The sequence below is a fragment of the Papio anubis genome, chromosome 5 (assembly GCF_008728515.1).
Source record: "Papio anubis isolate 15944 chromosome 5, Panubis1.0, whole genome shotgun sequence".
Lineage (NCBI taxonomy): Eukaryota > Metazoa > Chordata > Mammalia > Primates > Cercopithecidae > Papio > Papio anubis.
In genome coordinates, this window is record NC_044980.1 from 64058355 (window position 1) to 64082747 (window position 24393).

Genomic DNA, 24393 nt, shown 5'->3' on the forward strand with positions numbered 1-24393 from the left:
ATAGGTATATCTCAACTAAAAAAAAGAACAGGGAGAGCTGTACTGAGATGATATAATCTCCAAATATATTAAGTGAAAAAATAAAGGTACAGAATAGTGTGCACAATATACTATTATATTCTTTTTTTTTTTTTTTTTTTGAGACGGAGTCTGGCTCTGTCGCCCAGGCTGGGGTGCAGTGGCCGGATCTCAGCTCACTGCAAGCTCCGCCTCCCGGGTTTACGCCATTCTCCTGCCTCAGCCTCCCGAGTAGCTGAGACTACAGGCGCCCGCCATCTCGCCCGGCTAGTTTTTTGTATTTTTTTTAGTAGAGATGGGGTTTCACCGTGTTAGCCAGGATGGTCTCGATCTCCTGACCTCGTGATCCGCCCGTCTCGGCCTCCCAAAGTGCTGGGATTACAGGCTTGGGCCACCGCGCCCGGCCTATACTATTATATTCTTTTAAAAATGTACACATATATATACACACTGTGCAGGCATAAAACCTCTAAAAAGACATGGGAAACCAGTAACATTATTTCCTAAAAGGAAGGAACCTGGGGTGCCTGGGGATAGGGTGGTCCGGAAGGGAGACCTAACTTTTCAGCGTGCTTTTTCGTACCTTTTGAACTTTGTATCGAGTACAACACTTAACTTTTTTTCTACTTTAAAGAAAGAGAAAAGGAATACTCTGTTGCTTTTTCTTTAGTTTTATTTGAAGAGATCATCTGCATTTTTTTCTGTAATAAACTTAAAAGATATCCACCCATTTTGTTAGATTTATTTATTCTTTAGCAATTTAAGTATCAAAATCACAAGTTTTGTCTCAATCCTTAATAATACTATATTCATTATATTTCAGATGTTTAGCTTTCTCATGGAGAAAAAGAAACACAGGCATAAACCTATACACTATCCACCTGCTGGTCCTGCAACATGATTTTAATCAAGTGTTACTGATACTTGAACAATTTCTATGATGTCAGCAGAGATATCAACAAGAGTGATTATAAAGTAGCTAGCCTTATAAGTCAAGAGTTATGATCTTTGATCCACTGCTCAATCCATTTCAAGATCTGATCTACATTATTTTCTAGCTCTTCTGGTTTATTACTGGGCAGCTGATGCACGATTTCTTCCTTGTAGGATGCTGTGGCTTCTTCATAAAGAACTTGAAAAATCTCACACTGAATATTGTCTGTTAGTTTCTTCTCATTATAACCCCTAGAAGGCAGGGAGGTTAAGCAAACAAAAAGCAAAATAAATGGCATTAACTGGAGTTTTAGAAACATACCAGAAACTGGACACTTTTCAATACGTGAAAAATTACAGAAATGGTCTCTTCACCTAGAGAGGAATGACTGGTACCTGTTTATATGACAGTTTCTTGACACTAGGGTTAAACTAAAGATCACGAGACCAGCATTTAGGTTTGAATTTTTCTGCCCACAATTTGTCAGCTACTCAATAAATTCCCAGTGAATTAGTAAATTAGCAAAACTCTCATAACCAAATATTCAATTCATATCAGCCAAAAAGTAGAAACAACCCAAATGTCCACAACCTGATAAATGTATTTAAAAATGATATATCCATACAATGGAATATTATTTGGCAATAAAAAGAAATGAAGTACTGGTATATGCTACAATACGAATGAACCTTGAAAACAAACTAATTGACAGGAGATAGGCATAAAAGTCCACATCCTGTATGATTTCATTTATATGAAATGTCTAGTATAGACAAATCCATAAAGATAGAAAGTAGATTATTGGTTGCCTAGGGCTGGGAACTGAGCGTAAATGGGGAGTGACTACTACTGGGTATGGGGTTTCTTTTTGGGGTGACAAAAATTTTCTTTTTTTTTTTGAGACAGAATCTCGCTCTGTCACCCAGGCTGGAGTGCACTGGAGTGATCTTGGCTCACTGCAACCTCCGCCTCCTGGGTTCAAGCAATTCTCCTGCTTCAGTCTCCTCAGTAGCTGGGATTACAGGAACACGCCACCATGCCCAGCTAATTTTTGTATTCTTAGTAGAGACAGGGTTTCACCATGTTGGTCAGTCTGGTCTCCAGCTCCTGACCTCATAATCCACCCAACTCAGCCTCCCAAAGTGCTGGAATTATAGGCGTGAGCCACCGTGCCTGGCCCCAAGAGTCTCTAAAATTGGCTGTGGTAATGACTGTACAACTTTTTGATATGCAAAAAAAAACACAAATGAGCAACTGATATATACACTTACTATGTACCCACAAAACTGGAAAAAAAACCTGAATTATGTACTTTAAATGGGTGAATGTAAATTACATTTCAATAAAGAGGATATTTTTGTTTTTAGGTTGCTTTTGAGACAGGGTCTTGCTTTGGCACCAGGCTGGAGTGCAGTGGTGCAATCACAGCTCACAGCAGCCTCAACCTCCCAGGCTCAAGCATTCCTCCCACATCAGCCTCCAAAGTAGCTGGGACCACAGGTGCATGCCACTACACTTGGCTAAATTTTTTATTTTTATTTTTGTAGAGACCAGGATCTTGCTAGGTTGCCCAGGCTGGTCTCAAACTCCTAGGCTCAAGCAATCACCTTGCCTCAGCCTCCCAAATTGCTGGGATTACAGGTGTGAGGTATGAGCCATCCTGCCTCCCCCTCACCACCCAACCATGCCCAGCCTAAAGCTGTTACTTTTTTATAACCTTTTCAATAGTTAAAAATACTAACTAGCTCTCTCATAGTTTTTTCATACCTTAGTCATACTTGGTATGACTTGGCTATATATGTAAAACAGTAATCTTTAAATCAAAATTTTAAATTGTCTTGATTGAAAAAAAGCATATGTACCATATAGTCCCTATTACTTCTCTGCCCCAAAACTTTTAATGGCTTTTCACTGCCTAAAAAAAAGTTTTAGGTCTAGCCCCAATTTTACCTTTTCTATGTGTATATTTGGTGCCATACTAGTCCGTGCAAGGATTTACAAGTATCCCAAACAAGAGTGGTTAGTCAGAGTTGACTATAATCAGTGAAAACCACGAATTCTGACCGCGACCTTAAGCAAAATTCTGGAGCTTTCCTTTCTGAGATTGCCCTCTAATTTCTCTAGGATCCCCATACTCCCACAGCTTTGATCAAAAGACACTGGGGAAAAAAGACTTTCCTGAAAGTTTCTCTTTACTGGTTCTTCCGCATTAAATCTGATGCTCTATTTGTGGGTTTAACTTGGGTATCTGTTAAAGACTGTGAGATGCTGGTTTATTTTGTTAGTTTTTCATAAGCTTTCCTATTCCTGATGCAGGGATAATTTGAGTGGGTAGTGTTCAGTCAGTAAGCAAAGAATATGTTAGGGGCTTGACTGTTTTCCTAGCAAAGGTTTACATCAAAAAAAAAAAAAAAAAAAAAAGCATAGCTAAATAGGGTCTCGCTCTGTTGCCCAGGCTGGAGTGCTATAGCGCGATCTCAGCTCACTGCAAGCTCTGCGCCCCCTGCCGCCGCCCGCTGACTTCACACCATTCTCCTGCCTCAGCCTCCCGAGTAGCACCCACCACCACGCCCAGCTAATTTTGTTTTGTATTTTTAGTAGAGATGGGATTTCACCATGTTAGCCAGGATGGTCTTGAACTCCTGACCTCATGATCCGCCCACCGTGGCCTCCCAAAGTGTTGGGATTACAGGCCTGAGCCGCCGCGCCTGGCCGGCTAAATTGGATTTCTACACAGTACATTTTACTCAATCAGACTGTCAGTTGAGATATCAATTTACTCAAAAAGTACTGCCCATATTTTAAAGCAGTCATATTTTCAAACAAAACCCTTTATTAGCTGGGTGCTATGACTCACACCTGTAACCCCAGCACTTTGGGAGGCCAAGGTGGGCAGATTGCTTGAGCCCAGGAGTTCGAGACCAGTGTGGGCAACATGGCGAGACTCCATCTCTACAAAAAATATAAAAATTAGCCAGGCATAGTGGCATGTGCCTGTGGTCTCGGTTAGTCAGGAGGCTGAGGCACGAGAATTGCTTGAACCAGGGAGGTGGAGGTTGCAGTGAGCCGAGATCACACCACGGCCCTCCAGCGTGGGTGACAGAGCAAGACTCTGTCTCAAAACAACAATAAAAAAACCCAAAAAACAAAAACCCTTTATCATGGTACTACTGGCCAATTTCAGGAATCTGAATAAAAGTTAATATTATGCGTTAAGAATCTGATGTTTCTCCTTTCTTACCTTGTTTCAAGTCTTTCGTACAATACATTGGTATCTGTTCTCAGCACAAAAACTATATGAAACCAGCGTTCAGGGAAGAAATCACAACCATGGTAATCAACAATAACTCCACCTTCTCTCATTTGGTTATCTAACTCATCAACTACCTGCAAGAAAAGTTAAAAAAATAAAATGCTTCTTAAGAAAACTGAAGTCAACTTTCCTATGAAATTCAACAAATGCATACTTTATGAAAAAGTCATACTTACTCTGTCTTCATCTAAAATGGGACAATCATACTCTTCATCATAGCCATCATACAATTGCTCTAAAAGAGATTGAGAATTGCTTGTTGAAATAATATTTTCTAAGTAACTTTAAGTAATTTTCAATTAATTCTAGACTTTAGGAAAGGAAATGTATCATCAATTATTCTTTCAGATACAAGGGTGTGTACTAACAAAATAAATGTCATATAGACACCAAATACAAAGGAGTCATACTAACTGATAAATTGGAATTTTGTCTAGAGGGAAACTTGGATAGCAATATCTCTGAAACTGCTTTAAATATCAAAACTGAAACCAACTAAAAAGAGTGAATAGCCAACTTCAGAATTTGTGGGGTTATTAGAAGAGGACTACACTATTTTTGTTGAACTACAGATTGGTGGAAAGAGGAAATACCTGAACAGATACAAACACACTCACATACATTTAAAAGCAGATTAATGTATCAAAAGCAGTAACAGGCCAGGTGTGGTGACTTCATGCTTGTAATCCCAGCATTTTGGCAGTATGAGGTAGGAGGATCTCTTGAGCCCAGGAGTTCAAGACAGCCTGGGCAACATGTTGAGACCCTGTCTCTACAAAAAAAAAAAAAAAATTAGCCAGGCATGGTGGTGCACACCTGTAGTCCCAGTTACCTGGGAGGCTGAGGTGGGAGGATTGCTTAAGGCGGAGGTTACAATGAGCTGAGATCACACCACTGTACTCCAGGCTGGGCGACAGAGTGGGACCCTGTCTCGAGAAAAAAAAAAAAAAAGGGAAGAAAAAAGCAGCAACAGATTCTTGATTTCAGAAATGAACCCTCTGTCACTGAGTTCACATCCTCAATGGGGACTGAGAAGGGTCAGGACCCAGATGCTTCTGAACAGTATCTTTACTTCTAGATTTCCAGCATCCCAAACTGCCATTCCTCATAAGAGTCAAATAGTCTTATTTCAGAAGACAAAACAAAAATAACGTTCAAAGTTACAAGGGAGGCAAATTTAAATTTAACAGAACTTTCCAATAAATCGCAGCTGGCTTTCAAAATAAGTTTTCTTTCAGGAGGTAAGACACACCCCATCTTACCCTTAGCCCCGGCCCCTAGGAGGTATTAATCTAAGGCAGGCTTAGATCGTCCACTCACCATCTCTGAGAGCATGTTACATAGCAGTCTTCCCACCTCTTTCCCCTTAATATTTTGGTACAGGTTGAAATGAGGTTAAAGTGAACATAAATTCTGAAGGGACACAGGAGTAGTCTGATGGTCACTGGGGGCACAGAAGCAGTTGTAACTCCTTGTCTTGCCTGGAGGGTCTGTGGACTGATTCTGGGCACATAAACCACCTTTCTAGCACCCTAGTGTGGCCTCTGCCTCCTTGGGCTATTGCTCACCTACCAGAAACTCTATCAACCTAAACAATTAAACTGTCTTGGTGTGAAGAAAACTGGTTAACATTTTAGAAAACAATCTAAATCCTTACTTTATACTACAAACTCCAGATGGAGCTACAAAGGAATGATTCATTTGAGTTTGTTGTTGTTTTTTTTTTTTTTTTGAGACGGAGTCTTGCTGTGTTACCCAGGCTGGAGTGCAGTGGCCTGATCTTGGCTCACTGCAAGCTCCGCCTCCCGGGTTCACGCCATTCTCCTGCCTCAGCCTCCGAGTAGCTAGGACTACAGGCGCGCACCACCACGCCCGGCTAATTTTTTGTATTTTGAGTAGAGACGGGGTTTCACCGTGTTAGCCAGGATGGTCTCGATCTCCTGACCTTGTGATCCGCCCGTCTCGGCCTCCCAAAGTGCTGGGATTACAGGCTTGAGCCACCCGCGCCCGGCCATTTGAGTTTGTTGAGTGGCAGAAGAAATAAAGACTGATCCAGTCATTTAAAATGTTGACTCTCTGTTCCTTGAGAAATAATAAAATTCTAAGAAAAGTAACAGAATGGGAGAAATAACAAAGGACTGAAATGTAGATAATATAAAAGACCTTAAAACCAAAATAACAATAAATTGCTCAATAAACAAGAAAATAATTCACACAAGATGAAAAAGTAGAAAAAAATCAGTAAACACACATGAAAAGATATTGAACTTTCCTAGCTATTAAAGAGATGCAAATTAAAATGAGTCTGTATTTATGCCTGTTATATGTTCAATTCATTCAGAAATTTACACTACCATTTAATTTCTAATTAGATAAAATTAGAAAATAATTTAAAAAAATGCCGAATAATAGTTAAATCTTGATTTACCAACTTTATAAATTATGTAATTAATTTTGTAATAATTATGTAATTAAAATTAAATATGTATTATAGTATTATAGTTAATATAGTTTTAAAAACCATGTAGTATAGCAACATAAATGCTCACATATACAAGTGTAAAACATAAAAAGCAGAATTCAAAGTTGTCTTTACTAGGGACAAAGATTAGAAGAAAAAAGATTTGGAGTATTTTTCCATATACTATTTTTACAATATTGTATTTTTTTTAACAGTACCACAAAATCTAAGAATACCTATAGCTGATTCTGTACTATGTGGTAATCTTGAATAGATAAACATGGAGGTTCCTTTATATTTTAAATCTTTGCCTTTTTTTTTTTTTTTTTTTTTTTTTGAGACGGAGTCTTGCTGTGTCGCCCAGGCTGGGGTGCAGTGGCGTGACCTCGGCTCACTGCAAGCTCCGCCTCCCGGGTTCACGCCATTCTCCTGCCTCAGCCTCCGAGTAGCTGGGACTACAGGCACCCGCCACCACGCCCGGCTAGGTTTTTTTTTTTTGTATTTTTAGTAGAGACGGGGTTTCACCATGTTAGCCAGGGATGGTCTCGATCTCCTGACATCGTGATCCACCCGCCTCGGCCTCCCAAAGTGCTGGGATTACAGGCTTGAGCCACCGCGCCCGGCCTAAATCTTTGCCTTTTAAAAGATGGCTCTGGCCGGGCGCGGTGGCTCATGCCTGTAATTCCAGCACTTTGTGAGGCTGAGGCGGGTGGATCACCCAAGGTCAAGAGTTGAGACCAGCCTGGCCAACATGGTGAAACCCCGTCTCTACTAAAAATACAAAAGTTAGCCAGGCGTGGTGGCGGGCGCCTGTAATCCCAGCTATTTGGGAGGCTGAGGCAGAATTGCTTGAACCCGGGAGGCGGAGGTTGCAGTGAGCCGAAATCATGCCACTGCACTCCAGCCTGGGTGACAAAGCAAGACTCTGTCTCAGAAAAAAAAAAAAAAAAAAGACTTGAACCAATATATGCTGTCTAAAATAGATGTGTTAACTTTCAGGATTAAAGTCTTTATTTTATTTATTTATTTATTTATTTAGACGGAGTCTCGCTCTGCCACCCAGGATAGAGTGCGGTGGCGCATCTCCGCTCACTGCAAGCTCCGCCTCCCGGGTTCACGCCGTTCTCCTGCCTCAGCCTCCCTAGTAGCTGGGACTACAGGTGCCCGCAACCGCACCGGGCTGTTTTTTTATATTTTTAGTAGAGACGGGGTTCCACCGTGTTAGCCAGGATAGTCTCAATCTCCTGACCTTGTGATCTGCCTGCCTCGGCCTCCCAAAGTCCAGTCTTTATTTGTATACGGTCAGGGTCTCAGTCTGTGGCCCAGGCTGGAGTGCAGTGGCACAATCACAGCTCACTGCAGCCTCGACCTCCTGGGCTCAAGTGATCCTCCCATCTCAGCCTCCCGTGTAGTTGGGACTACAGGCGTGTGCCGCCACACTTGGCTAATTGTTCCGTTCTTTGTAGAGGTGAATTTTTATATTTTTTATAGAGACGAGGTCTCCTTATGTTGCCCAAGCTGGTCTTGAACTCCTGGGCTCAAGTAATCCTTCTGCCTCGGCCTCCCAAAGTGCTGAGATTACAGACCATGCCCAGACAGGATTAAAGTCTTTATACTAATGCTGAAGTGCAGAATTTCTTAAATCATGTTAATATATTATTCATTCATTCATTCATTTATTTTTGAGACAGTCTCGCTCTGTCGCCCAGGCTGGAGTGTAGTGGTGCAATCTTGGCTCACTGCAACCTCTGCCTCCTGGGCTCAAGTGATTCTCCTGCCTCAGCCTCAGCCTCCCAAGTAGCGGGAATTACAGGTGTGTGCCATCATGCTTGGCTAATTTTTTTTTTTTTTTTTTGAGATCAAGTCTCACTCTGTCACCCAGGCTGGAGTGCAGTGCTGCCATCTGGGCTCACTGCAAGCTTCGCCTCCCGGGTTCACGCCATTCTCCTGCCTCAGTCTCCCTAGTAGTTGGGACTACAGGTGCCCACCACCATGCCTGGCTAATTATTTGTATTTTTAGTAGAGACGGGGTTTCACCGTGTCAGCCAGGATGGTCTCGATCTCCTGACCTTGTGATCCGCCTGCCTCAGCCTCCCAAAGTGCTGGGATTACAGGCGAGAGCCACCACGCCCAGCCAATTTTTAAAATAGAGATGGAGTTTCACCATTGTGACCAGGCTGGGTTCAAACTCCTGACCTCAAATGATCCGCCCGCCTCAGACTCCCAAAGTGCTGGGATTACAGGCGTGAGCTACTGCGCCCAGCCATGTTAATGTATTTTAATAAAATAGTGTAATCTAAACTTTTACTTTTTTATTTTTGAGACAGGGTTTCACTTTGTCACCCAAGCTGGAGTGCAGTGGCACGATTTCAGCTCACTGCAGCCTCAGCCTCCTGGGTTCAGGTGATTCTCCTGTCTCAGTTCCCCCCAGTATTTGGGACTACAGGTGTGTCCCACCATGTCTGGCTAATTTTTTTACTTTTTGTAGAGACACGGCCTCACCATGTTGCTCAGGCTGAATCGAACTCCTAAGTTCAAGCAATCTGCCCGCCTTGGCCTTCTAAAGTGCTGGGACTGCAGGCATGAGCCACCGTGCCTGGCTGTAATCCACACTTTTAAACACTCATTCCAAAAAACATTTATCAAACACCATATACCAGTGACCTAAGGGATAATGAGCACATAATTTATAAAGTGAGCAAGTAGACAAATAATCCTTCCCTCAAAGAGTTTAAAATAAAATGGGAGAGGACAGACAAGGCACCTGGAAATATAATATTTTAATGTTACGGTTCATGGTGATATGGGAGCAATAAGGATGGGCACCTAACATAAACTTGGGATATTAAGGGAGGCTTCCTGGAGGAAGTGACCTCTAAGCATAGACTTGTAGTAGATACATAAAAAAAAAAAAACCACTAGGGAAGACTCTTCTAAATAGAGAAAACAAGATATTCAAAGGTAAGAGACTAGGAAGGAGCAGGCCCTTTCAAGTGAGGGAAAGTCGGAACAATGAGAAAATAAGTGGTAAGGGGTCAGGTAAGCTGAGGCCAGATCAAAAAGGGCCTTGAAGGCTGCATGAAGGAGTTTAGACTTTATCCCAAGGCCAAGGAAAATCATTAAAGGATTTTCAGCATTAAATGACATGATGAATTCCAAATTCAAAAAAATCATTTTTTTTTTTTTAATGCAGAATGAGTTGGAAGGAACCAAATCCAGAAGCAGGGACTTCTTATCAAGTCTACCACAGATTTTTAGGTAAGTGATGATTGTAGCCTGTACCAGAGAAATGAATGGATCCTAAACTTCATTTCAAATTTCAAAAAAAGAATAAATTTTATGCTACTTTAGAAAGTTTCAATTGGAAGCCAAATTTATACTTGCCTATACATAGGATCTGAAGCAAAGATCAAAAACGTTGATTTGCTTAAATGACTGAGAAATTAGAAAATTAAATCAATTTTCTAAAGAAAGTTTTGTGGTTAAAATTCTAGGTACAGATATATTACTTTCTAAAAAAAATCAACTGTGGGGCCAAAGTTAAAAAGCTTAGCATGGCGGTTTATGCTTATAATCCCAGCACTTTCAGAGGTCAAGGTGGGAGGATCGCTTGAGCCTAGGAATTCGAGATCACCCTGGATAACACAGCAACACCTGACCTCTACCAAAAGAAAAAAAAATTAGCCCAGCATGGTGGTGCCAGCCTATAGTCTCAGCTACTCTGGAGGTTGAGGTGGGAGGACTGCTTGAGGTTGGAGTGAGCCACGATTGCACCACTGTATTCCAGTTAGGGTGACATTGATTCCCTGTCTCAAAAAAAACCTTTTTTTAAATTTATTTTTATTTTTTTTATTTTGAGACAGAGTTTCACTCGTCACCCAGGCTGGAGTGCAATGGCATGATCCTGGTTCACTGCAACCTCCATCTCCTGGGTTCAAGCGATTCTCCCGCCTCAGCCTCCCAAGTAGCTGGGATTACAGGCGCTCGCCACCAAGCCTGGCTAATTTTTGTATGTTTAGTGATGGGGTTTCACCATGTTGGCCAGGCTGGTTTTGAACTCCTGACCTCAGGTGATTCGCCTGCCTCAGCCTCCCAAAGTGCTGGGTTTACAGGCGTGAGCCACTGCACCAGGCCCCACCAAAAATTTTTTAAAGCTCATTCTTACCTTAAAAAACCTTCCCAGCTGCTGCTGTTTGTCAAACTGTAAAATCATGACATTATGTTTAACTGCCATCCTAGAACTTATATGCACTCAAGTGAAAGCTGTTCTTTAATCATATTGGGATGCTAGTTATTTTGATACTGCTGCCAATACTTAAAATTTTTATTTTCGTATTTCTTCTTTTTGAAACATATTCACCACATTTACCTCAACTCAACAAGAAGCTGGTAACGCTAAAGCAATTAGAACAAGACATTAACTGGTTTAAAGTGATTGGGTGCCTTTAAAATACCTGTTTTTGGCTGGGCGCGGTGGCTCACGCCTGTAATCCCAGCACTTTGGGAGGCCGAGGCAGGCGGATCACGAGGTCAGGAGATCAAGACCATCCTGGCTAACACGGTGAAACCCCGTCTCTACTAAAAATACAAAAAATAGCCGGGTGTGGTGGCAGGCGCCTGTAGTCCCAGCTACTCAGGAGGCTGAGGCAGGAGAATGGCATGAACCCAGGAGGCGGAGCTTGCAGTGAGCTGAGATCTCGCCACTGCACTCCAGCCTGGGCGACAGAGTGAGACTCCGTCTCAGAAATAAAATAAAATACCTGTTTTTTTATGCAAAAAGAAAAGGGCAATTAATTCTGCATAGTGAAGTTAGAAAGCTAAAGATACGACATTGGAGTTGGGCCGCTAAGGAGTTGCAAGGAAGATAAGGAAACCTATAGATAAAGAGAACAGCATGCATAAATACTCGAGGTGGAAAATTCCTAGTGTTTGAGAACAACAGGGTATGATGGCTACACTGAAGGGGACACAGGGGAATGGCTGCAGGTAAACTGTGGCCATTTTATAAAGAGTCTGCTATATTTCCTTAAGTAGGATGGACTATGTGAGTAAAAAATTCAAATCATGTCATTCTCCTTCCCTGCTTTTAAGAAAATGATAGTGTAGAAGAGGGAGGAAAGAGTTACTGAAGAGGTCAAATAAAAGATTCTAGGTAGGATTCTAGGCATAGCACCAGTGGTCTTGATGAAATAGGGGTACTGCAGGGATGTGTTGGAGAAACCATCAAGATTTAAAGGCCAAGTGGATCTTTGTGAGAGAGTGAATGTGTATTTATATGCTTGGGAGGTAGAAATCAGAGTGGGCAAGTACAGTCAAGGATGACGTCAGAGCATGTGCTTTAAACATATTACTTTAGAGGTGTAAACATCTGGGAACTATCCACATGGTTATGTCTAATAGGTTTCTAGAAATTGGGCTGTTTTAATTGTAAATTTAAGTCATCAGCACAAGGGAGTGAATAGTCCTGAATGAGTGAGATTACTAGTGGGAGGGGCAGAATCACAATATGACTGCAATGAAATCACGGGGGAAATGAGTGGAAGGGGAAGGATCAGAGGCAAAGATGGGGAGAGAGCAGTGTCAGAGAGGCCAATAGAGGAGTTAGTTTCCAAGGCGTCCAGCGGGACTTGGTAAGGGGAGAGAAAAATGGGATTCAGAAAAGGATAGAACAGGGATCAGCATTTTTTTTCTTTTTCTGTAAAGGGCCAGATCATAAATACCTTACGCTTTGCAAGCTAGTCTTTAGCTCAGAAGTCATACAAAAACAACAGTAGCTTGCCAACCCCTAGGTTAAAAGATATATCAAGATCCTAAGTGTTCAAAGCCAAGCTATGCTTTACAGTTTCTACTGGAAATGGATCCAATGTCAATATACTACTTTGTCTAGACCTATGGGTATCCTGCAGTTAGGAAGAGGCTGAAGACTGAAAAACTGCTGCCAGGAAAATTAAGGATGCTAGTAAGAGTATAAAAAATGATTGCATATAGGAAAGGATGTCAAATGAGGAGGAGTCTTGAGACTAGGAGAATAGGGATAAGAGAAGCATTCTTATAGTCATACCACAGTAAGACTCATGGTTTTTGTTTTTGTTTTTGAGATGGAGTCTTGCTCTGTCATCCAGGCTGGAGTGCAGTGGTGTGATCTCAGCTCACTGCAAGCTCTGTCTCCCAAGTAGCTGGGACTACAGGCGCCCGCCACCATACCCAGCTAATTTTTTGTATTTTTAGTAGAGACAGGGTTTCACCATGTTAGCCAGGATGGTCTCAACCTCCTGACCTCGTGATCTGCCCACCTCGGCCTCTCAAAGTGCTGGGATTACAGGCTTGAGCCACCGCGCCCGGGCCACAGTAAGACTCCTAATAGTTTTCTCTCTTTTTTTTTTTTGAGACGGAATCTCTCTGTCACCCAGGCTGGAGTACAGTGATGTGATCTCGGCTCACTGCAACCTCTGCCTCCCAGATTCAAGTGATTCTCCTGCCTCAGCCTCCCGAGTAGCTGGGATTACAGGCGCCCTCAGCAACGCTGGACTGATTTTTTTTTTTTTTTGAGACGGAGTCTCGCTCCGTCTTGCTTAGGCTGGAGTGCAGTGGTGTGATCTCAGGTCACTGCAGCCTCTGCCTCACAGGTTCAAGTGATTCTCTTGTCTCAGCCTCCCAAGTAGCTGGGATTACAGGGGCCCACCACCATACCTGGCTAATTTTTTGTATTTTTAGTTGAGATGGGGTTTTACCATGTTGGACAGGCTGGTCTTGAACTCCTGACCTTTAGGTGATCCACCCGCCTCGGCCTCCCAAAGTGCTGGGATTACAGGCATGAGCCACCGTGCTAGGCCAAAGTGCTGGAATTTACAGGCATGAGCTACCATGCCCGGCCAGTTTTCTTAAACTTACTTCCCCACCTAATTTTTTTTTTTGCCTTGGTTTTGGGAGTAAAGATGACCTCTCTCAATTACTACTGCAATTCCACATGATCACTAGGATAATACTAAACTTTCAGAAATATGTTTAAAACTAGGGTTTTCTTAAAGCCTTGTTTCTTTTTTTCTGACTTTAGTGAGCATCAGAATAAGCCTCATTTCTTTACAGCAAGGTTTCTCAACCTTGTTACTAATGACATTTCGAGTCTGGTAATTGTTATTAGGGGAGACAGGGAACTGTCCTGTGAACTATAGGATCTTTAGTAGAATCCTTGGTCACTGATCACTAGATGCTAGTAGTAAACCTGGCCATCACCTCCCCCTCCATGTGACAACCCAAAACGTCTTCACACATTGCTATACCCACAAAGGGCAAAAATTACCTAGTTGAGAATCACTGCATTATAGATGATTGCCTGGTTTCCCTTAAAATATATCACCACTTGAAACAAAAATGAGGTTGGCTGCCTCAGAATATTTCCAGATATATTCAAACAAGATTTGGGTTAAAAAAACTGGGATGTCAAACTTTACAAAGTACCTCATCAGGCCAGGCGCGATGGCTAACGTGGGTAATCCCAGCACTTTTGGGGGGTGACAGTGGGAGGATCACTTGAGCCTGGGAATTAGAGACCAGTCTGGGCAACACAGTGAGGCCTTGTGTCTGTAGTCCCAGCTACTGGGGAAGCTGAAGTGGGAGGATCACTTGAGCCCCAGAGGCTGAGGTTGCAGTGAAGGGAAATTGTGCCATTGCACTCCAGCCTGGGCCACAGAGCAAGACCCTGTCTCAAACAAACAAACAAAAAAACCCCACAAAGTACCTCCATCAAACTCCATGTCAAGTCAGACCAGAAATCTTTTATCTGGCATTATAGGCGGGAAAAAAAACCCACACTTTTCCTTTAAGACTTAGATCCCATTTCATGAAATAATCTCCCTAATAACAAAGAGAATGGTTGGGACTATACACAACTGACTAAAATGGTGTTGAGTACTCGAGGTACAGAGGCTCTTGTCTGTAATCTCAGCACTTTGGGAGGCTAAGGCAGAAGGACAACTTGAGCCAAGGAATAAACCAGCCTGGGGAACAACGCCAGATCCTGTCTCTGCAAATAAAATTTTAAATTAGCCAGGCAAGATGGTGTGTGCCTGTAGTCCCAGCTACAAGGGAGGCTGAGGCAGGATGATCACTTGAGCCCAGGAGTTCAAGGATGCAATGAGCTATGATCAGGCCACCACACTCCAGCCTGGGCAACAGAGCAAGACTCTGTCTTAACCAAATGAAATGGTGTGAGTACTGGTAGGAGAGGACCTAAAGAAGAGGAAGACAAGTGCCTTATACTGGATTGTCCTTGGTCTAGTGTTACCATTGCTCTCAATGCTATTAATGCTCTAATTAGCTTAGAAGTGTTAAATTAAGTGAAAGTAACATTAGAATGCATGAATGAAATTGACTATTATGTGACTCAGAAATCACTTGTCAAAATGGTGGTGTTCAACAATGAGGAACAAAACCAGATTTCATAGATATAAAACGTAAAGGCTGGGCTGGGCACAGTGGCTCATACCTGTAATCCCAGCACTTTGGGAGGCCAAGGCGGGTGGATCACGAGGTCAGGAGATTGAGACCATCCTGGCTAACACGGTGAAATCCCATCTCTACTAAAAATACAAAAACTTAGCTGGGCGTGGTAGTAGGCACCTGTAGTCCCAGCTACTAGGGAGGCTGAGGCGGGAGAATGGCATGAACCCGGGAGGTGGAGCTTGCAGTGAGCTGAGATTGCACCACTGCACTCCAGCCTGGGCAACAGAGTGAGACTGTCTCAAAAAAAAGAAAGAAAGGAAGGCCAGGTGCGGTGGCTCACACCTGTAATCCTAGTACTTTGGGAGGCCGAGGTGGGCAGATCACTTGAGGCCTGGAGTTCAAGACCAGCCTGGACAACATGGCAAATGCCCATCTCTACTAAAAATATAAAAATGAGCCAGGTGTGGTGGTGCATACCTGTAATTCCAGCTACTGGAATTACTGGGAAGCTGAGGTGTGAAGATCGCTGGAACCTGGGACATGGAGGTTGCAGTGAGCTGAGATTGTGCCACTGCACTCCAGCCTGGGCAACAGAATGAGATTCTGTTTCAGGAAATAAAATGAAATGGAAAATGAGTATTTGTATGATAGCAAATAAAGATCTAGGTTTCAGAAACTATAACCTTGATAAATTGATGTTCTTTTGGACAAAAAAATTTTAAAAATTAAAAAAATATAAACTATAACCTAATTATCAGCCCTGGATCAAAAATGAACATGATACTGGCTTATAGTATCAGCAATATGAAAAACAAAGATGCTCAAAATTAACCTGCAAAAAGAGACACTGATAAATTTTTTTTTAAAAAGTGGAGACATACTGGGAAACACTAACGGTCCTTAATATAACCAAAGGGACAGAAAAATGGGAACTAGAAGTTGGACAATTGAGGAAGATAATCAAAGCAGGTTAAGAATTCACTATGAATAAAAATTCTGACCAACTGGTCTCTCCAAAGAGGAGTCATGGTTATACTTCAGCAACTGAGAGAACAGATCACAAGAGTGACGTACACCAGAGATCATACTGTGATCTACATATGTGAAGACACTTGAGGTGACATTCTAGTGGTCAACAATAGACTACTGCAAGTTGCTGCAACTGTCAACTGTTACTCCTCTTGGTGACAACAGGGAGAAAATTGCTTTTAAAAACATAACTGCCAAAGCACCAACAATCAAAGTAATGAATGACAACTTTATTTTTCTTACACTTTTAAGGCTGATGAAAAACCTTCATTTCAATTGAAAAGTATGGTAACTGTATTTACTCATTAATTATTATTAAAGTTTTCTAAAACACAACTTGAAAACATCCAGCATGCATGTTTAGTATCAGTACAATGAATTCAAGACCAAGTATACATGTTACATGCAGCAAAGCTAGATTACAAATTATCATAGTCATCGTCATCATCATCGTCATCATCATCATCTTCACGTTTTCTTTTCAATGCATTTGATGATTCATTGGCAGCATTTTGTGATGACACCATATTAGTGGTAATAAGAATGTTTTTGGACCCAATTAATGATGGATTAATCAGAACATTCTGAACTGCTGAGGTTGCAGGAATTGAAGCTTTTACAGCTGGAGACTGCGAAGTAGGCATCTGTACTGTAAACCTTTGACCTGTGAGGGACATGGGAGTCCCTACTTTAGTTGAAACAGACATGGTCTGTGGGGTTGGTGTGCCTAGTGTGGGAGTACTTGGTCTGCTAGTAACTGAACCAACACTTAACCGCGGGACTGTTATTCTTCCCGCAGAAGTTGATGCCTTTTTCTGTAAAGATTTCAGCCTATAGTTTGGAGCTGTTAAGCAGTATCTATCAGGTGGCAACCTAGGACCTGAATATGGCTTGATCAGTGGCAAAGGGGTTTGATTTCTTTGCCTTGCGATATCTAATAAAAAATCTCTTGGGGGAGGAGAGGTAAAAGACTGGTCAGCGCGGCACTGGATTGCCAATCGCACATCATCTGCATCAACGGTAGCTTTCTTAGCATGGCTTGAATAAATTTTTGCATCATCTAGAATTGTGGTCACATATCGGAAGGCAAACTCCAACATCTGATTTATAACTCTTGGCTCATATTCTGTAATCCCCATATCCTTCAGGATTTGTGCCATCATCTGTGCATCTTTCGGCATGCTCTTGGGAGAAGCCATCTTGCCAGACTCCATGATATCCGATGATCAGACTTTAGATCATTTGAAAAAAATATGTACATTAGATCAATCTGAAATAGTTACTTTAGTAGCAACTGTCAGGAACTTAAAAAAAATTTTAATCTATGTTAAACTGTAAAAAAAAATTTTAAATTTAAACCATATGTTTTCTTAATTTTAATGAGGCATACTTAAAGTCCCTTTAATTTATTGAGTTCCTACCATGTACAAATCATTGTCAACTATAAAAAGATGAAGACACAAATAAGGGAGTGATAAAAGATTAGGGGAAAACAGGGTAAAATAAATAAAAACTTCTATCATCTTAGAATATATGCAGTTGCATGCAAACCTCACACTAAGATACCATAGCATAGTCATGTCCTACACCTGAGCTCAAAACAATCTCTTTCCAGTGAGACCAATACACTCACTGTGCTCATATATATGTTCAGCAGTACCAAACCTTTGTTTGCTCAACTTGAAAACATTCTCCTTATTCACATTCTACCTCTCCGAAATCCAGTCTCTTCATAGGAGCCTTCCCAACTATTCACAAGAATTGCTAGCCATTTTCAAGGAGGAAGGGAAAATGCTCAAAATAACCAGGACATAGCATTAGACACTTAATATTTCTGTGGATTCCCTAAAAGAGTATATATTCTTTAATGGCAATCTGTTTTTTGTACCTTCTGACAATACCCAGCACTAACACTCCACTATCAGACTTAAAACAAAACAAAACAAAACAAATCTAACACCAAAGTGTCCCTTACCTTCTCGAGCTAAATCACCAACATTAATGTATTTCAGTCCCGATTTTGACGCAAGTTCTTTGCCTAGTGTAGTTTTTCCAACCCCTGGTGTACCTGTAAGACAAGCCACAGAAAAATACTGTTTGTGAAATACTACTTATCACACTGCAGCCCACCTTGTGCCCTTCCTTTTTTTATTTCTGAGGCAGAGTCTCACCTGGCCTCTGCCCTTAAAGATCTTGACGACTGAAATGAAAAATTTCCTAATTAGCAATAACATGTAAAAATAATTTTTTTTTTTGAGATGGAATTTCGCCCTTGTCACCCAGGCTGGAGTGCAGTGGTGCGATCTTGGCTCACTGCAATCTCCACCTCCCAGGATCAAGCGAGTCTCCTGCCTCAGTCTCCTGAGTAGCTGGAATTACAGGTGCCCACCACCATGCCCAGCTAATTTTTGTATTTTTAGTAGAGACAGGGTTTCACCATATTGGCCAGGCTGGTCTCAAACTCCTAACCTCACGTCATCTGCCCGCCTAGGCCTCCTAAAGTGCTGGGATTACAGGCGTGAGCCACCATGCCTGGCCATATGTAAATCAGCATGTACTATGATCTAATAAAAATTTTCCAAAGCTAATTGAATGTCAGAATATTACCCAGTGTATTGATTCTCCAGGGGTGGGGCTCAGCAAATTCTGACGCCAATTCAAACTGCCTGCTGCTACCATGGAACTACTCAGAATAAAATTAGCCACCTCGTGCTGGGCGCAGTGGCTCATGCCTGTAATCACTGCACTTTGGGAGGCCGAGGCGGGAAGATCATGAGGTCAGGAGATCGAGACCATCCTGGCCGACATAGTGAAACTCCATCTCTATGAAAATACAAAAATTAGCCAGGCGTGGTGGCACATGCCAGTAATCCCAGCTACTCAGGAGGCTGAGGCAGGAGAATCCCTTGAACCGGGTGGTTGGAGGATGCAGTGAGCCAAGGACGCGCCACAGCACTCCAGCGTGGCAACAGAGACTCCGTCTCCAAAAAAAAAAAAAAAAAAAAATTAGCCACCTCGAATCAATTACAATAATTTATTTACCTTTTTCTTCTTTTAAAGTCAAGATATCTCTTTGTTACCCAGGCTGGAGTGCAGTGGAACTTGGCTCACTGGAGCCTCCACCTCCTGGGCTCAAATCCTATCTCAGCCTGTCCAGTAGCTAGGACCACAGGTATGCACCAACATGCCCTGGTTAATTTTTGTAGAGACGGGATTTGGCTATATTGCCTAAGCTAAGCTCAAACTCCTGAGCTCAAGCCATCCCCCCACCTCCACTTCCCAAAGTGCTGGGATTTACGGGCATGAGCTTTAATTTACAGGCTCGTTTGCTTGGCCTATTTGCTTTAATTTAAAAAGATTTAAAAACTGTTCATGGCCAGGTGTGGTGGCTCACGCGTGTAATCCCAACAATTTGGGAGGACAAGGTGGGAGGATCACTTAAGCTCAGGAGTTCGACACCAGCCTGGCCAACATGAGACTGTCTCAAACAAAAACAAAAACAAAAACTGTTCATGTTAAAATTTAAGCAGTCTGAAAGACACCGTATTACCTCTACTGACCCCTTGCACCCTTCCCTAGAGATAACCACTGTAAACCAGTTTCCTATACAGGTATATATTCCCAAAAAAACCCTATATATGTTTGCATATAAATGTACATGTATGTATGTACATACTCTTTGTAATAAATACAATATACATTCCCTTGTACATAAATGACAATACTATATACATTGTTCTTTACCTTCCTCTTCTGATACCTATTATAATTACATTTCAAGATCATCAAATTCATAATTTTCAGCTATTCAGGTTTAACATCCCTGAAATTAAACTTGAGCATAAAGATAACAGGGATAATCCAGTTCCCTTATCTAGGAGTATAACAGTCACCCCAAGTCCACTATAATACACCAAGTCTGAAGTCTGGACTCAACATGTTTTCAATAAAATGCTCACTTTTGTTGTCAAAACATTTTCAATAAAATGTTTTGACAATGACTTAATAACCAGGGCACTATGTTTAATCCATACAAAAAGATGTAAAATCTTCTGCTTAAGGAATCTAAAATGCTAAACATTATTTGTGGGGTGGTTAATCTGCATCTCTCAGAAACAGACATGTCTTGTGCGCTGCCAACAATCTTACGTTTGGGTGAATGATGTAACTGTACTGTTTCCATAGTCTTAATTTTTCTGTACGCTGCAATAAAATCTACATGCATTAGATTTTTCCACGAATGGCCTACAATTTAATAATTAAACACTTTCAGGACTGAACGGCTAGCAAAAATATTCGTTGAAGTCGTTTTGCAGCATTTTAGTTCCCTTTACTGATAACACGCACCCTGAGTATGGCTTCAAAGACCCACTCCTACGCGAGAAACGACCCGAAATGCTCACTAGATGCCTTCCTTTTAAGGGGCGGGGGGAGCCTCTGATGTAACTCAACAAAAGCATACAGTAATTTCGTCACGCCACAAACATCTGAACTCATTTACCGAAATCTAATCTGAGGCGTTTATCAGAAGCAAAGGAAAAAATAAAATACGGCCCACGGAGGCCTAAGGAGTGAGGAATCCACCATTAATGGCACTACCGGGAAGCAGATATGGCCTTATTTCCCTGAAAATTTCAAAGCCTACCCTGCCAAAGAATTAACAATCCATTTTACAAACGAAATACCAGATTCCGAAAGACTAAGCAGGTTGCCAAGCAGAAGAGCTTGATCTGCCGACCTCTCTTCACCTCCCCCGGCAGCCTCGGGCCAACGGAAATAACGTTCCGCGTCCCCTCCCCCGCCTGCCGCAACGCCCGTGAGGGTCGGCTCCCGGGACGCTGACAACCGCCTCGTGGCCCTCTGCCGGCCTCCGAGGACGGCACTGAGAAACTCCTACCTGGGCGCCCGATGCCCAGAACACTCCGCGCCCCTCACCTGCCCCCGCCCAGCCCCTCCCGGCCGCGCGCCCTGACCGGTGAGCAAGATGTTCGGAAGCAACATGGTCCCCGCGGCGACGGCTCCGGGCGCCTAGCTCACGTGCCCTTTGCTCTACGGGGAGGAGCCGGAAGGGGCGGGCGGCAGCAAAAGCCCACGGCCCCAAGGGCCTCGAGGCCCACCGCGGCGCCCCTAGCCTGTCCCTGCGACCCAGCCGCGGCCTACTGGTTACCTGGCTTTCGATGACACATTTCCATCGCAAAGTTGGAGGGTGGGCGTAACTCGGGTCGGTACTTCGGGTCAGGCAGTGCGCTGGATGTCTAAGTAACACACTCCTTCGGAGGTCCCCGCCCTTCGCTTGCGTCGCTGATGCGCCGACCAGTCTGGAAGGTCCCCGGGAGGCCGTACCTCCGAGAGGCTCGGCGTTGAGCCCGGGTAGGGCCAGGTGGCTGCCCTTTCACGTAGGTTAGACCCTGGTCGCCTCAGCTCTTTGCCCAAAAGGGGATGCAACTCCGGGAAAGTAAGGCCGCCGCGGTTGCGGCTATATTATGTGTATGTTTTAGAGACGCGAGTCTATCTCTGCCTTCGAGCTTTCCTGGGTTCGCGTCGCTCCTCCTCCCGACCCGCCCATCCCATCTGGGGATGAGAAGATTGAGGGTGCAAAGCCCTGTCCTGCAGCGGGGATTTGCGAGCTCAACCCGGCACCCCACTGATTATAGGATTACGTTGAACGAATATTTGAGCTTGGTATACCCTGTTCACTGTGTGGGGTGGTGGTGGGTCGGCTAGGAATAGTCTTGAAGGTCTGCCTCTGACATCTTATTTCAGGAACCTGGCATCTTCAGGGACAGTTACTTGCTTTTTAAAGGAGGTAATTGTCAATCTTGTTTTCAAGGGTGAATAGAGCCCTGATCGTGACAGTAGTCTTCTTTTCTTTTGGGGGGGGGTGCGGAGTCTCACTCTTGTCGCCCAGGCTGGAGTGCAACCTCCGCCTCCCGGGTTCAAGTGATTCTCCTGCCTTAGCCTCCGGAAGGGCTGGGATTACAGGCGCCCACCACCACGCCCGGCTAATTTTTGCATATTTAGTAGAGATGGGGTTTCACCATATTTTGGCCGGGCTGGTCTCGAACTCCTGACCTCAGGTGATCCTCCCGCCGTGGCCTCCCACAGTGCTGGGATTACAGGCGTGAGCCACCGCGCCCGGCCCCTGGTCTGCATCTTTTATTTTGAGCTGCAAACTATATTTACTCAAATAGGTGTTTTTTTTCCACTTGTGTACCTGTTGAAACGTCACAGTCTCTAATCGTGAACGATTTGGGGCGGAGGGCTGAACAATGTGTTTTCTAGTGTGTCGGGGTGCTTATAGGCTATGTGTGCCTCCAAACTGTAAAATAGTCCGGTATACTTTCCGGGGTATAAGTTTGTAGGCCTTAAAATTTTCTTCTGGCTAACTTAAAATTGTTGAATTCGCTAGTTTTGCATAAACGTTTAAGCATTTGAAAACACGGTTGAAAACCAGTGTTACCAAGAAATGTTCTAATAACGTGTTCAAATGAAAACAAAAATTTTACAGTAAGACTTAAATTCTTCGTCCACAGCAAGTGAATTCATGGTATTTTACTTTTTTGGGAAATATTGGAAATGAAGAACTGCAACTGTAATTTGAAATTAGGAAAACTTTAATTTTCAGTATAAAAATTGCTCAAATAAAATTGCCTAATTTTAATGACAAAAGGTACGTACATAGTATGTGTGGTTTTTTTCTGTTTTTCCTCTGATACATCATTGAGTTCATGTGAAAAACTCCGATAGTAACACCACAAGTAGATTATTTGATACGGTTATAGTCATTAAAAGTAAAATTATTTTCGAATTTTGATTTCTTGTATCCACTTAAATTTACTGTTCCTTTTCACTAGTTCTTGAGCCTTTATTGTGTTGTTGATTATATCAGTATACATTTATTACTATAATTCTGCAATTACAGTTTTTCTTCATTTGAGGGCTTCTTTTTTTCCCCCCTAGGTGAATTATAGTTTAATGTACTACAGGTCCTGAACTACGGATGGGAACTATTACAGTTTATAATGTCAAAAACTTTTCTTAGACCAAAGGTATCTTCCACAAAGGTATGATACACTAGAATGGCCATGTAATAATTGCCTTAAAATAATTATAAATTTTTATACATATTCTTAATAACTTATTACTGCTATCAAAGTAATAGAGCCCAGTATCTATTGTAATTAATGATTTCAGCAAGTCTGGTAGTAAGTTGTGAAACAAATGTTCTCTAAAAGTACAACCTTAATTTTGAAAAAGTGTTTTACAGTCCCAGTCACAAAGGCTGAAAACATTTGAATGGAAGAACATAGAAGAGAGAAATAAGAGTGGTAGTTGGTGTTATAGCTTAACCAAAAGCCCTACTTCTTACAAGTAATGTGATTCAGTGTGTCAGTTCTCAGCAAGATAGGGGTTAAAGTGGGATGGGGGTCAGACAGTTTCGTGCATGCCGGGTAGCTATTTCCCTAAGTGGTGGCTCTAAATTTTCTTTGATGTTAAGTAAATTACTTAACTTTGCTGTTTATCTTTCTCTTTTTTCTAGTATATGGGAGTCCACATTTATGTAAGAAATGAAACTATAAAATGTATAAATAATTTGCAAATCAGAATTGCTGTCGAAAGGTTTATAATGAAAGATATTTTCATACACTCAAAAATATAGAGGAAAGGGGCCAAAATTATAGTACCAGTCACAATCTTTTGATGAGGACGAAATGAATCAGGTAGCTATGACTGAAATTTTTTCCAGTGGTCTTCCTTTTTTAATCCACTGCCAATAATATTCCTAACTCTCTGTCTTAAAAGAAGAGTGAAGTGTGACTTAGCATTTGTAAAGTATTTGTAAGCCCTAAATTACCTCCTCTAAGCCTACTTTCAGCTCCAACTTCTGGTTCGTTTTCTTCAAGAGAGGAACATTGTCTAATTGGTAGCTCACAGCTATGGCTGAGTATTCTTGAAGGAAAACATAACTTGGTTTCTTTTTGTTAGCCAGGCAGTAGATTCTACAACCAGATCTGAAGCTATGTTTTTCTAGATTAATGCTATTAGAGTGTTAAAAAATCTGGTAAAACTTTCTAATTTCTAATTATTTGTAATAATTAACTAATAATTTCTAAATTTTAGCAAGAAAAAAAAAAAACAGGGTCTCACTCTGTTGCCCAGGCTGGAGTGCAGTGGTGTGACCATGGTTCACTGCAA

At 42.3% G+C, this 24393-nt stretch overlaps 3 protein-coding genes across 17 annotated transcripts in view; 1 reads left to right on the forward strand and 2 right to left on the reverse strand.

Moving 5' to 3' along the window:
- Positions 1-719: 719 nt before the first annotated feature.
- Positions 720-21241, reverse strand: AK6 (adenylate kinase 6). The gene is given in 5 exon segments (NM_001285789.1): positions 720-1203; positions 4194-4339; positions 4442-4500; positions 18173-18265; positions 21171-21241. Coding segments are annotated over 5 exon segments (519 nt in total). The 5' UTR covers positions 21199-21241; the 3' UTR covers positions 720-1010.
- Positions 16442-21241, reverse strand: TAF9 (TATA-box binding protein associated factor 9). Its single transcript, NM_001285790.1, is given in 3 exon segments — positions 16442-17428; positions 18173-18265; positions 21171-21241. A coding segment is annotated over 1 exon segment (795 nt). The 5' UTR covers positions 17412-17428; positions 18173-18265; positions 21171-21241; the 3' UTR covers positions 16442-16616.
- A 243-nt stretch (positions 21242-21484) lies between these two features.
- RAD17 (RAD17 checkpoint clamp loader component) overlaps positions 21485-24393 on the forward strand; it is a 46786-nt gene continuing 43877 nt past the window's right edge. For 2 of the 15 annotated variants that reach the window (XM_021939421.2, XM_031666203.1), the window contains exons 1-2: positions 21886-22867; positions 23158-23261. In XM_021939421.2, the coding sequence (XP_021795113.1) occupies positions 23220-23261 (42 nt within the window). In that variant the 5' untranslated portion in view covers positions 21886-22867; positions 23158-23219. The other 13 variants (XM_021939419.2, XM_009208570.3, XM_017959617.2 and 10 more) reach the window with 13 other exon arrangements.